This window comes from Sciurus carolinensis, chromosome 7 (genome assembly GCF_902686445.1).
Source record: "Sciurus carolinensis chromosome 7, mSciCar1.2, whole genome shotgun sequence".
Lineage (NCBI taxonomy): Eukaryota > Metazoa > Chordata > Mammalia > Rodentia > Sciuridae > Sciurus > Sciurus carolinensis.
The window spans coordinates 66,100,953-66,115,315 of NC_062219.1; the positions used below are offsets into that span (position 1 = coordinate 66,100,953).

The following is a 14,363-nucleotide window of genomic DNA, read 5'->3' on the forward strand; positions in this document are numbered from 1 at the left end:
TAGATGTCACTTTCCACATAAAAGCAGAGAGAATAAAGAAGAACTGGACAAAGTTTGCTTCCAAAAAATGACTTCAACTTTTTTTTTCCTATTGGAAAATATACTTTGCATGAGAAATCAACCCCCTGCATGCAACACTGAAACTGGAAGTGAAAGAACTTGCAGTCTTGATTTTGGTGGTGTTTTCATCTTTATTGAATTTTCCTCAAGTTCTCAGCAAATCTACTCTTTGAAAAATGCCAAAGCTTCAAGCCAAGAAGACATTTGCATCTCACAATGTGAGGAGTTAAGAACCTGTTGAATTTGGTTCTTTAGTCACTCTATGAGGCAAGTTCATATTTCCCTGAAACAGTTACCACTGAAAGGATCAAAAATTATTTTCTAGGAATTTTGTATTCAGAGAGAAATGTACTCTCTCTCAGAATACATGAACTCGTTTATAGGAGCAGTGAATGGAACTTGAATGTCAAATCACTTGAACCACTAGAAAATTAAATTCATGTTCTGGATGGAATTTTATAGCTGATAAAAATAGGTGGTCATCCTCACTGTGACAGAGAGTGGTTTTGTGCATGTTGGAATTCAAAACCAATATGAATGTGTTAGACAGATATGACAGTATCTGTTCATTCCAAATATACCATGCAGAAAAAAAAGCAATGATTCAGAAGCTTCCACAAGTTTCATCCTCTTTAGATAATTACCTTCTTGCAAAAGTTGCAGTAATGAGCAAACTTCTTCTCAAAACATGGCAGGCAGTAATTTCCACTCTCTTTGGAGATCAAGGGCTTTGTGCCTATTGGCTGTAGGCAATGCTCACACACAAAACAGGTTTCATGCCAATAGTTTCCCTTAAACTCCATTTTGCGAGAACCTGAAATCCAAAAATAAGAACCTGTTAGTACAAGTCAGGCATAATTTTATTTTCTTTAGGTGAGTGTAGCTCAAGATACTTAAAACATATTTTAAACACCAAGGTGACAAACGAATAGTTCTTTTATAAAAATAGCATTTTGTCAGTTTCAGAAACATCCATCTGGGGAATGAAAAGTTAACACAGTTCAATCATGAGGACAGTGAATTACTTTTTTACTGAAAACTCCTCCAAGGACTACATAAGGCACAACTTAGAGATGTTAAAGTACTTTAAGTGGAGACTAGGAATGGCTGCACATAGTTTAGATAAATTGGGTCATAATAATCATTACAGGGATATTAGGAATGCCCAGAACACAGCTCCCAAGATTTATATTGTGCAGTTATGGCCTCTGAATCCATAATAAGAAAATGTGTATGTGTGTGTGTGTGTGTGTAAGAAAGAGAGGGGGAGGGAAGAAGGGAAGGAATGAGAAGGAAGAGAAAGGAGCAGCAGGAGAGATAAAGAACTTCATGTTCTTATGCTGCTGTCCATAGCAAAAGAGAAAAGGACCAAAATGTAATGAATTCATGCTGGTCAAAAGTGGAATGATATACAGGGATACTTGTCTTCCCTAAAGGAAAAAATGATGACTGACCTCTGAACAAGCTTGTGTAAAGCTACAAAATGATACTTGGCCCCGATCTCCTGCAGTAACTCGTTCTTTCTAATGACATTTGCTATGCCCAGGGCAAGGTGTTTAAGTAGTGCTATTGGTTAAATAAATAAATATATTTATTCTGTAACTCATGTTCTTCTTGAAAATATATTCGTGACTTAGGTTTTATGAAAATATACAAAACACTAATTTACCTGTTTAAGAATAATGAATGAACAACTTTTCAGTTTCTAAACTATGTGAACTGAGACCAAGAGAGCAGGAAAGATGCTCTCTCAAACCCAGGGTTTTGTGAACTGCTGCAGTCTTCACATTCTGGCCTTAAATGAAAAGCATTGCGGCTTTGGTTAGAGACTAGTGCTCCCAGGAGATCTTACCAGGCATGATGGTCCTTTTGCATTTGAAGCACTTAGAGGAGCATTCATTAGAATAGCACTCCGTGCACAGCAGGCGCTCATCCTTGGCAGCAAAAGGCTTTTCCACCAGAGAGTGATTGCATTTGGTGCACTTGAAGCATCCTTCATGCCAGTGCCGGTGTTTGTAACAAAGATCCTTTGAGACAGTAAAGAAAGTTAATTAAATGTGTTTGCAATAAAGGTCATTTTATAAAACAAAACTGAACACTTATGGGACTCTAGTGCCATTAGGTTGTTCTACTAGCTTGAGGGAACCTTGTTATTGATACTGTTATCTATAGAGAAGAGACTCTGGAGTAATTATGAACTACAGCCTGGGGGTTTCTTGGTTGGTCACTAAAGGGAGACGGAAAATAAACTGACTTTCTGCTACTTCATTGTATTTTCCCCTGTTTCCTTTTGTATACTGCAAGAGATTTTTCAGGAACAGTTCTTAATTTTTAGGTTTTAATATCCCATTATTCCTTGAGATTTAACTAAATAAACAAGCATACAAATAATACCACCTAATACAAGCAAAGGTAAAGAAGATGGTGAAGAAGGAGAAGAGGAGAAAGAGGAAGAAGAAAGAAAGAAGAAAGAAAGCATACAATGGTGATCAATGAACACTGCAGGAAGAATGGGTGGTAAATAGGCAGGACTTTATAGGATTTAGCAGAGCTGAGGTTGATTTTTAAGTTGGAAAGCATAGATTTTCCATCTTTACACCTCTAATTACTTATGTATTTATTTATACACTTGTTATTTCAGAAATAACTTGATATTTTAGCTGTGAGACTTTGGGGAAATAGTTTAACATCTTTAATGTTTATCTTCCTAAAACAACCTCACAAGACCATGTAAAGATTGAAGCACATGCTGTATTTTATATCATGACTGAAACTTCATTAGTGATAACTAATGAATCTTTATGTAAGTATAAGGATATATAAGAATCCTTACATAAAAGTAGCAGGGAAGTGGAGCTAAAAGTCAACACTGAAGGAATAGAGGCATTTCGAAACATTTGAAATTTGCTACTTATAATCAGTTTTTCTGTGAATTGAGGTGAGACTTACCTTAGAATCTGATTCAATTGGTTCTTTGCATTCCTCACAATAGTTAGAAAAGATGCGATCATAACATGAAATACAGTATGGATTATCATCCTTTATTACGTACTTCTTCCCAAGAAGTGATGCTGTGCAGTATTGACAATCAAATTGAGCAGTTGTCATTTTGGTTTGAGCCTGTGAATAAGAAAATGATTCTTAAGCAAAATTCTGTTTATAAAAGACAATATGTGTGAATCAAACACTTGAATGAATTTATATTTCTTCAGCACAAATCTACCAATTTAGGAAACTATGCTTGTAGTCACGGTGACATTTGGAGTGATTTAGGAATGGCTACTCTTTCATCTTGGCAATTCTTATGTGTTTTTCTAAGAAAGAAAAAATAAAAACGTCAAGCCAGCAGGCAGATTGTGAAAAACATATTGTATTCATCATGAGCTAATGTGTACATCAATAAGAATATGATGTGTGTTAACATAGGATGGTTTCACCTCAAGGATGTACACATGGCCTGTTGATAGGGTTTTTACAAACTGTCATCACTTGCTGTCTGGGAGAGTTTTGGAGGTGTGGAGGTTGAGTTTGATGGAGATGACAACAGTCTTTTTGACTCACACTTAAAGAGAAATTAATAAAAGAGCATTGCCATAATCTATTTATTGCCATTATCTGGCCCATTCATTTATTCCTAAAATCATTATTGGGTACCTAGTAAGGACTTTGCACATTAATCCTAAGGTCGTCCTCTACCATAATCGTCTGTTGGGACATTCTACTTATCCCTGGCTTCAACTACCCTAAATATGCTGAATACTCCCCAAACCGGTTTCTGCTAACTTTAATCTCCTTGACATAGACATGCAAATATCCTTCACCAAGTTGACCAAGAAAGCTCCTCAGTAGGTAGTATTCAGTCCAAACCCTAGGTCTTGGACCAGGTCCTGGCAACTGCCCAGATGTAGAAGTGCAGGTAAAGTCTTTAATGGTAGAGAACAGTCATAGACTTCTTCAGGCTTTAGAGTTAATCTAACTCATATTATGTTATTAATAAAAGCAGCAGCAGCATCTTCCAGAATAAAAACTCATGGAACACAAAGCCAGGGCCAGGATAAGAATCCTAATTATTTTATAAATTTGAGGAAACCATTAAGAAACAGACTATGTAGAGTTCATGTGTTTCAAATTAGGTTTAGTTAATATGAAAATTTCATTATTACCAAAAGCAGTTGCACTAATTTTTCATTTGAAGGTAGGGTTTATAATTTGTGAATTTGCTGGGCTATATTAGGATTTGTGAACATTTTCTAATTATCCAACCTTGAAAATTTTGAAAATTTCAGCAAAACCAGAAGATAGATTAATTATAATGATGCTTTCTAAAAGCAATTTTGGTGTGCATTTGTATTTAGTACATTTTAAATCTTATTCTCACAAATTTTGCCTCCTTTTAGTGATGAAGTTCCCCCCAGATTATCTTGCTAAATGCACATTATCATTAGTTCTTTGCATGGCAGTTTTGCTATATTGTCCTTCACTATAAGTGGAGAAAAGAATGAAGATTAGAAGCACGTGAATCTTTTCCCAGGAAAGATGAGAATTCAGACTAGAAAGTCCCCAATGGGACATGGCCAAAATTATCTGCAAGGAACATTGAATTCCCTATTTGATTAATTCCACAGAAATGTCCCTTCCTACTGAATACAAACACACTCAAAAGGCTACGGAGGGCTTGGAAACAGAAGGAAAATAGATTCCCTTGAAAATTCTTAAAATAAAAAAATTATTCATATTCACAGTGATCAATGTGTATCCCAATAGTGAGATAAGGTAGGTAGCTTTGACTTTCATCACTTAGAACGTGTCATTTTCATTATTAATATTCAGTTTTAGATGTACAAAATTATGAAACTTTTTGTGTATTACAAGACAAACAAAAAGGAGATCCCAGAAGTGGTAGTATTTCAACTGTTTATTTCAAACAACATATTAAACACTACAATGTCTTAATGCCTGATCTCATTTAGTGATCAGGTCAGAATTCTAAATATAAGACCATATGGTCCTTCCTTTATCTTTAATCCTAACCAACATGCTTTGCTCCATAGGAAATTCTTAACAAAATGGAAAATATTTCTTCATTTTTAAAAGATAAAGATCACTTTTTTATATCCTTCAATTTTGTAACTGCAACACCAGGGAGCTGAGCAGGGTGAAAGTAGAATCAGTCCACTATCTCAAAACCTTGTAAATTTGCATTTATAGGACCGTATGGTGACAGCAGGCATTTGGTTCATGCTAACATTTATTGAATGTTTACTTAGTGATTTGTGAACTCCCTGCCCTCAAGAAGTCTGGGTTCTCTTAGCTTACATATTTCCTACCTTAGTAATAGTGAATGGAATTGAGGAAAAGAACTTGCTGAATGTTTACTCTCTTGGTGGGAAAAAAATGCACTAAGAAATTCAGTCATCATTTTCATGACATTTTAACTATAGAACTATAAATACTTTCAAGTGGAGTTTCTTAAATTTAGAGGTGTCATAACTATGTAAATGTTATAACTATATATAAACACATTCTATTAGAAGCATGTAGAATTCTTAGGGAACTAATAGAAAGTAGAGCAAGGAGAGACTTTCCTAGGAAGACTTTAAGGAAATTAAATATTAGAAATATGATGGGATGGAAGGAAGGAGAGAAGGAAGATGGAGGGAAGGAGGAAGGGAAGGAAGGAAGGAGGGAAAGAGGGAAGAAATTACTCAGTATATCAAGGAAGAAGAAAGAGTGAGAGAATGTCACAGGATCTCCTCTGAAGTTGGGAAGTGGTAGTCTTGAGGACAGATTCTCACCTGGGTACGTTAAGGATAAAGGAAGACCTTAAAACTTCAAAGGTTTTTGAAGCTATTTGGATCTTTAAATGGGGAAGGGTGGATAAGAGAGATAAAATGTTTTAATCGGCTTTTAGCTGCTGTGACCAAAAGACCTGATAAGAACAATCTTAGAGGAGGAAAAGTGTGTCATTTGTGGTTTCAGAGGTCTCGTCCATAGGTGACTGTGTTGCTCTCTGCCTGAGGCAGAACATCATGGTAGAAGGGTGTGAAGAAGGAAAGCAACTCAAGACATGGAAATCAGGAAGCAGAGAGAGCAGGCTCCACTCACCAGGGACAAAATATAAAACCCAAAGCCACATTTCCAATAACCTATCTCCTCCAACCATACCCTACCTGCCTTCGGTTATCACCGAATTAGTTATGTTACAACTCTTATAATTAAATCATTTCACCTCTGTATGTTCTTGCATTGTCTCACACATGAGACTTTGGGGGATACCTCATGTCCAAAACATTGGACTATGATTTTTTTTCCAACCAAGTCACTTTTTACTACCTTATTCTTTTCTAATTATCTTTTTGTATTCTCTTTTCCTTTTTATCCCTAGTGTTAATATTTTTAAGTACTCAGGCAATAACAGTATCTAGAAGGCAGGTCAAGTGACCTGTTTTTGATTATTACCTAACAGATAAAGCTGTAGCAAAGAGGAGGACAACTGTCATTTTTGTCCCAGGGATCTAAGTGTTAATTTGTAAAGATATTGGGGAATTTTTGCTTTTCAAGATTTCAAACAGTTGAGCAAACCTAATTTATAATTATGAGACCTAAGAATGATTAACAATGTGCTAGTTATTCACTTGAGATACAGAATTTAGACATTTTGTCAAATTTCTTTTAAATTCATTCTTGTAATTGATTCATTGAAGCTCAGAGTTTTTATCATTGCATATGACAGTTTTAGAAGATTGATTTAGAGATGCACTAATATAGCAAAGAAAGAACAGCTCAGAAGTAAGTAAAAAATAGGCTTGGCTTTGTTTTTCCAGTTGCTTCCTTTATATTTTAGATTTCTACCTAAAAGGATGTGAGTTATTTGGCAATAGTTTCCATACCCAAGAATGTTACTTAGGTATTATTTTTTAAACAAAGAATGATTTTGTGGTGTTGTATTTTATAATGGGTTAATGATAAGAAGGTTAATAATAAGAAGGTTAATGCCATGAGCAGTCTATACACTTCCATTTTTACTGTGCTGAGCAGAATGAATAGATTCAGGTGTACTCAAGGGCATGTCCAAGAGGAGAGAGACAAGGACTAGATGCTGGGCTTGGTATCTTTAATACATTTGCAAGGAACATACCATTCATTTATTCAAGTATTTGATGAAGATGTAAAGTGTATGTTATCTGCAAAGTAATCTGTTGGAAGCTGTGAAGGATGTAAAAATGCATTAGACTCATATCCTATCTCTAGAAAGTTTATAATCTAATAGGAAGAGTAGGACATTTTAATATATCACTAAAGTTAAAAAGTGATAAGGAGAAATGAAAAGTTAAAAACATTCAGAGCTATATTTCTAACCATTAGATTTTTTAAAATTTCCAAGGTGTACCCATACCCCAAACCAATAAATCAATTTTTGGAGGTAGAGACTAAAAATAAGAATTTTTCAGTTTTTAAGTGATTTTACTATTCAGTGAGGGTTGAAAATTACCAGTATGGGGGAGGAGGAAGGACGCTTATTTTTAGCAAAAAAAAAAAAAAAAAAAAAAAAAAAAAAAAAAAAAAATCCAGAAACAACTTGGAGAAGTTGCATTTGAAATACACTGTGAGGTGGATATTATGATTGACCTTCCCAACCTTGGCTCTATTCTCATTCTGGTTGGAGAGATCAGAGATCTAAAAGCTTCTCCTGAACTCTCAGAGTGAGTGAGTATTTGGGAGGCAAATTTGTTTCTGCTAATTTAGAAACACATGTGAACATTGGAAGGCAGATGAGAAATCAAAGGTGTGTTCTTGCTGTTGCTGTTGCTGGTAAACTAGGTCATGCAATGGGAATGGTTTCTATCCATTCACAATACCTGGCTTCAATTTTGTAAGATCCACTGGCTCTTTTTTGACTGTGAGAGACAGTTGGTAGTGGTATTGGAAGCAGCAACATCAAATTCTTGACATCTGAATCACAAGGAATAGATATTGAAGTGGGAAAGTATGGTCTTTACTATACTTGGATGAAATGATATTTAACACTCCTGCTTCCTGAAAGCTGGGTATTGTGTTAACCATCATATGTGTATGATCTTATATTAATCTTAGCAACCATCCCTGAGGTATATTACTATTAGTCTCATTTGACAGAGGAGAATCCACACTTAGGACAAGATCATTTGACTTTTGAAAACACAGGATTCTAGGGTTTAAAACCACACCTGTCAAAACAGAGACCCAGGATTTTTTTTCTTGCAGTACTGGGGATTGAACCCAGGAGTGTTCTACCACTGAGCGACATCCCTAGCCCTTTTTATTTCTATTTTCTGTTTTGAGACAGGGTCTTACCAAGTTGCATGATGCTGGCCGTGAACTTGTGATCTTGCCTCAGCCTTGAGAATAGTTGGAATTTTAACTTGGGGCTCAGGATCTTAGCCAGTGTAAACCTTTCTCTTCTTGGAGATGTGCAGAAGGGCATTTGAGATGGAGTAACAGAATTAGGAAGGGGACTTATATTTGTAAATGTGAGACACATGCGGGCAATTATAATGAATTTTATTCTAAGTGGTTCTCAGGGCACAAGAAGATAAGTATTGGAGGACAAGTTTAGAAAGGCTTAAGTTTCAATCTAGAGTTAAACTTTTTTTCTGAGGACAAAATTATAATCATTGATGATTTAGAATAGGTAAATGGCATGCTTTGAGCTGAGGTTATGAAAATTTAGCAGAACGAGTCATCCTGGGATTTTGCATAGGTTTCTAGTAGTATTAGTGTGCCACTAATAGGAAATGGGAACATGGGAAGAAAACTAGTTGGGAGGCAGGATTAACCTAGATTTAGGTACTTTAAAATTGGGGAATTGGGGAACTGAACTAGAGGGGTATTGAGTTGTATGTCCAAAAAATTAGGCTATAGTGTCATATCAAAATAAGAAATTTAGTCATTTTCTTAGTTGAGCTCTATAATAGTTGATGAGATGCAGTGGTAATTGAACTTATGACATTGAAGGAGACTGTCAAAGAAAGCTATAGCATTAAAAGTAAAAGATGGACTCATGAATAAATGCATGCTACATAATAGGAAATAAAGCAGATGCAGTAAAGAGTCACACGGTATCTTGAAAGATAGAGGGAACGAGAACTTTAAGAAGGAAATGGATATTAGTACCAGTAAAGTGTCACCAGGAGGTAAATAGCGTCTTCAAAACAGCAGTCCGATAAACACCAGCTGACGTCAGATTTCTTTTTTTCTTTTTTGCGGTGTCAGGGATTGAACCCAGGGTTCTGTGTTTGCAAGGTAAACATTCTACCAACTGATCTATTTTCCCAGCCCTGATGTCAGATTTCAAAGGTATAAAGTAAGTGAGGAGGTCATCATTTCTGACAATTTAGAAAACTATATTTGCAAAACAATACTCCTGAGAATGAAAAACAAAATAAAATGTACTGCTGAACTGGCAGGAGAGTTAACAAAAATTCTAAGAGGCTAAAAACAAGGAAAGTAGGAAGCTAGAAAGGTTAACCATCTCTGTCTCCTTCAGGTGACTTCTGAGCCATGATGATGTTGGTATTCAAAACATTTATGAACTTCTACCAACTGAAGTTGGAAAACCTTAGGTTTCAGTTTAAAGACTTAATTTAAAATAAAACTGGATTGGTAGTGCCGTAGTATCTGGCGTAAGTAGAAGAAATTCCTCTATGAAAGAAATGTCCCAATCTAGCCACCCTGCCCTCAGTTCACACACATAAATTTTTACTGAAAATGAGCTTACAGCTCAAAGACATGAGTGGGTATTTTAAGTAGAAAATTTAAGAATATAAATGTGTAGGCAGATTTTCTAAAGAACCAATAAAAGTAGAAAATATTTAAAGAATTATTAAAATTAAAATATTCAAATGCAGGTTAAAATCAGTTAAAGGAAAAATTAATAAACTTAAGGATAAAATTGAAGAAATGCTACAAAAAAATAGCACAGAGGGAGAAAGAGAAAATATAAAAGAACGGCTGAAGGATCTGAAAGAGTAAAGGGATTTGAACTAAGTCCTTACATAAGAACTCTATTGTTAGAGAAAATAAAGAATGTGTAAAGTTTGGAAATATAATTGAATTACCAAGAACATGACATGAATGCCTAGATCCAGAAAGCATCACATTTCTGGTATCATGAAAACAAGCATCAGAATAAAGCTGGTGCGCTATAGAGACAGGATCTTAAAACATCCAAAGGGAGAAAGCATACTATCTTCAAATAATCATATTTGCAGATAATGTCTTAACAGCAATAATGAAAGCCAGGAATAAAGCTAAGAAAAATAGGTAAGACCTGCACACTCTGTGGAACTGACTTTAAAGAATATCATGAAACACAAACACATTTAGGTTGGCAAAAACTTCATTTACCAGCAAAATATGCTTGGTAAAGGCAATTCTAAAGGTTGTTCTCAGAAAAAGAGAAAAAACAACTCTCCAAAGGAAGGGTGAAGAACATGATTGTACAGAAGAAAGTAGGGAGGAAAAAAATTGGTTAACATGCAGTTATATGTAAATACTGGCAGTATAAAACAACAATATCTTTAGAGTTAAAAGGATTTTACTGGGCAATATAGCATGTAATGAGGAAAGTTGATTGCTTTTATATTATTTGGGAAGAAAATAAAATGAGTCATATTAGTCATTTTTCATGTTAAAGTTTTTCCATTTCTAATGCAGAATCACTTTGTTTCTGGTGATTTATTTATTTATTTATTTACTTACTTTCTTTGCTATATTTGTTCAATCTGTTTCTTCTCATTGCTTTTAGTTATTGTGAACTCATATTCAATGATAATTTATGTGTGTTAGACATTATATTTCCTATAGTTAGCTCTAAAAATAGAAATGGAAATAAGTGAAACAAAAATCCATGATTTCATTAAAGAGACAAGGAAAAGAAAAATTGAACACTGGGATATCACAAAATAAGAAGATACATTTTAAATCTAAATCAAAATAAATGTCAGAGAGGAAACTCCTCTCATAGAAGACAAAGATATTCCAAGGATAATCCTAAAGTACATATTCTTGCAACCAATCTTAGTTCAAATCCTAGGAAATTCTAATCAGTTTCAGGTAAGGGTTGGGGAGAAAGGTAAATAGTATTAACTGAGTACTATGTGAAACCAGAGGTCATCTTAATTTGATATTACTCAGTGCAAACACTGAAAGATTACCTCCTTCCCCTAGGATATGACAAAAGAGGATTCTTATCCTATGAGGAAAAGTTAGACAAAAATTGTACATGCATCTCCAATGTTTGGCAGGCAAAACAAAACAGCACCCCCATCCCAAATACTATCAGCATGTGTGTTTGTGTGTTTGTGTGTGTGTGTGTGTGTGTAGTATTTTCCAAGCTGCTTCTGTAACTTACACAGAAACGCAGAAGGCCAAGAATAGTCAAATCCCAGATGAACAAGAAAAAGATGGAAACACTTTCAGAATCAGACACCAGGACAACATAAAGCTACTGCAATGCATAGTATGAGCCGAACACAAGGTTAGACATATCACCACAACAAAATGGAGAGCTCAGCAACAAATCCACAAATCCATCCATCCAGGGGACAGTGATGAATGATGAGAGATAGTAATGGTCTTTTTCAGAAAATGGTGTTGGGTCAACCATATTTCCATAGGAAAAAGAATGATACTATATTAGTACTTCACATCATATATGGAAATCATTTATAGTAGGTTACAGATCTCAAGGTTAAGAAAACTGAGAATAGGCTGTATTACAGATTTGTAATATAAAAAATTTCTTAAACAAGGCAGAAAAAGGACTTGCCTTTATAGGAATATTTAGTAGATTAGACTAAATTAAAGAACCTGTGTTTGTTAAAAGACAAAAATAAGAGCGAAAATGAGCTATTGCGTCAGAGAAGCTATTGCAAGTTATTAATCAACAAACAGCTGATATCCCCAATACAAAGCAATAAGGAAGAAATGGATGACTGAAAAAAGACACTAAAGACATGAAGAGATTCACAAGAGGATAACTAAATGGCTAAAAGTACGGAGATGTTCTTAATTAATAACCATAGAAAGAGAATTTAACAAGCTCCTCTACACAAAGTGAATATACAAATATCAATGCAATTCCTAGAGATCACATTAGGAATAATTCACGAGCCATAGCAAGAAACAGTCTGAATGCCCATTAAAGGAAAAATGGTCAAGTGAATAAAAGGAGGGTCATACAACTTATTGCCATATGGCAATGAAAGCATATGGCTTACAGGTACCCTCCTCACTACAAAAGAACTTCACAATATTGAATGGGAAAAACTAACTGCAATAGAGTACATACATAAGAATGTCATTTATATGAAGTTCCAAATCAGCCAAAATTGATTATTAGGAACTGTAAATACTGTGAAGGTGTTTTTAAAGAGTATATTGATGGATAAACAAAATACTTAGGATGCAATTTAAAATGATATGACTTCTGAAGTTAAAAAAGCATAGGGAAGTTGGACAGAGGGTTTTGAAGAATCAGGAATGCTTGATTCCTTAAGCTAGATTGTTATTTCCTGTATTGTACATATATAAATATTCTTTTCTATGTATGTAATTTTTAAATTTTTTTAAAAAACAGATATCAAATAAGAACAAGTTGTATGTATTAAGATATTCTGTTATTGGTTTGTCATCAGATAATAATCCAATGAATGCATAGCACGACTAGGGAAGGGTTTTACACGCTGATGGTGGTCATGGAGGTTTCTGTGCTAGCAGGAAAGAAACAGAGATATTTGTTGACTGAGCAGAGGAATCAACTGCTGAGGGAGATTGCACATGCAAGGAAGGGGAATGGGAGACAATACTGTTTTTTCTCCTCTCTCTGTCTCCCCTTTCCTTTGTCCTCTCTTCCCCTTTTCTCCTCTCCTCTCTGCCTTCTCTTCTTTTTTCTCTCAATATTCAGTTACCATATAATTGCATAAAGCAAAGACATAGTTCCAATATGAAAAATTCTAGTCAGTGCAGTATCATGCAAATCAAGGGCTACCTATATGTAGGTATATGTCTCTTATGAAGTAAGAGAGCTTGCATTTTCTTATAGGGAGGTTGAAATGTACTAGGGATATAAATTTTCAATAATGGTTCTGCGTTGATATGTTTTTAAGCAAATTTGTTAAATAACTTGAGGGAGTACAATTATCATGTATTATATATTCTTTATTCTAAATATCAAATTATAAGCTACTACACATTGATTTGATTATAGTTTTTTGTTTTCAGTGGAGGTAGTATACTATACAAAATAATCACACTGATCATGTGTCTTAAAATAGAGAAAGTGGTAGAGCAAATGTTATTTAAGATTACCTCTAAAACACGATCTGTGAGTACTAAATGGATGCAAATAACTCCTTAACTATTACTTTTGCACATATGTAAAAGTGCACTGTTCTTCAACTTAACGTCTGCTGGGCTTTCGTGGATTAATTTTCATCTGATGTTTCAAAGTAGCTTCACTTGTAAAAATATTCCATGTTCATCTGGAAGTGCAGCATGGCTCTTCCAATTGCCCATTCTGGTCTTTCATTGATTCTGCACATTTATTTCTGCCTTCCTTTAGGGATGAACTTAATCAGATTTAAATATAGATGGTGTAAGAAATATTAAAAATGTTCCTGGAAATGTTAGTGCAAAATTTTGAAAACTGAAATTTGTCTGACTGATATATAAAAACTTTGGAGATGGAGACTTGATGAAGAATCTTAGTTTGAACTATACTTAACTGGATATACCTGGGTCATTTTCTCTTTTTGGATTTTAGTGTGTATCTTTGCTGTAAGAGCAGGGAGGTGGCTGATGTCAAGGGCATTATTGAAGTCTCATCGGCCAAAGTTACTCTATAAGGTGGCAGATGTTTCCTTCTCCTTTCCCACCTGCACCCCTGCATATGTTCTTTGGGTACTCCATCTCATCCACCTCAGAAGCATCACTTAAATTTTCATTTAGTCCCTCCTTTAGTCTCTGATGGACGTAATTGAACTGAAGATTTTATCAAAGTTTTCTTACTCTATTGAGGAGAAAACAAGCAACTGTCTATATTTTGCATCAATGTTCACTAAGGATATTGGTCTGAAATTTTCTTTCCTCGATGTGTCTCTGTCTGGTTTAGGTATCAGGGTGATATTGGCTTCATAGAATGAGTTTGGGAGGGTTCCCTCCTCTTCTATTTCATGAAATACTTTGAGAAATATTGGAATGAGCTCTTCTTTAAAGATTTTGTGGAACTCAGCTGAGAACCCATCTGGTCCCAAGCAACTGTC

At 34.9% G+C, this 14,363-nt stretch overlaps 1 protein-coding gene across 1 annotated transcript in view; it reads right to left on the reverse strand.

The window, feature by feature from the left end:
* Fhl5 (four and a half LIM domains 5) overlaps positions 1-14,363 on the reverse strand; it is a 44,081-nt gene that overhangs the window by 13,742 nt on the left and 15,976 nt on the right. Inside the window, exons 2-4 of the mRNA XM_047559733.1 lie at positions 3,010-3,180; positions 1,913-2,087; positions 705-874 (exon numbers count right to left, since the gene is read on the reverse strand). Coding sequence (XP_047415689.1) covers positions 705-874; positions 1,913-2,087; positions 3,010-3,168 — 504 coding nt within the window. The 5' untranslated portion in view covers positions 3,169-3,180. The remainder of the gene's footprint in view (positions 1-704; positions 875-1,912; positions 2,088-3,009; positions 3,181-14,363) is intronic.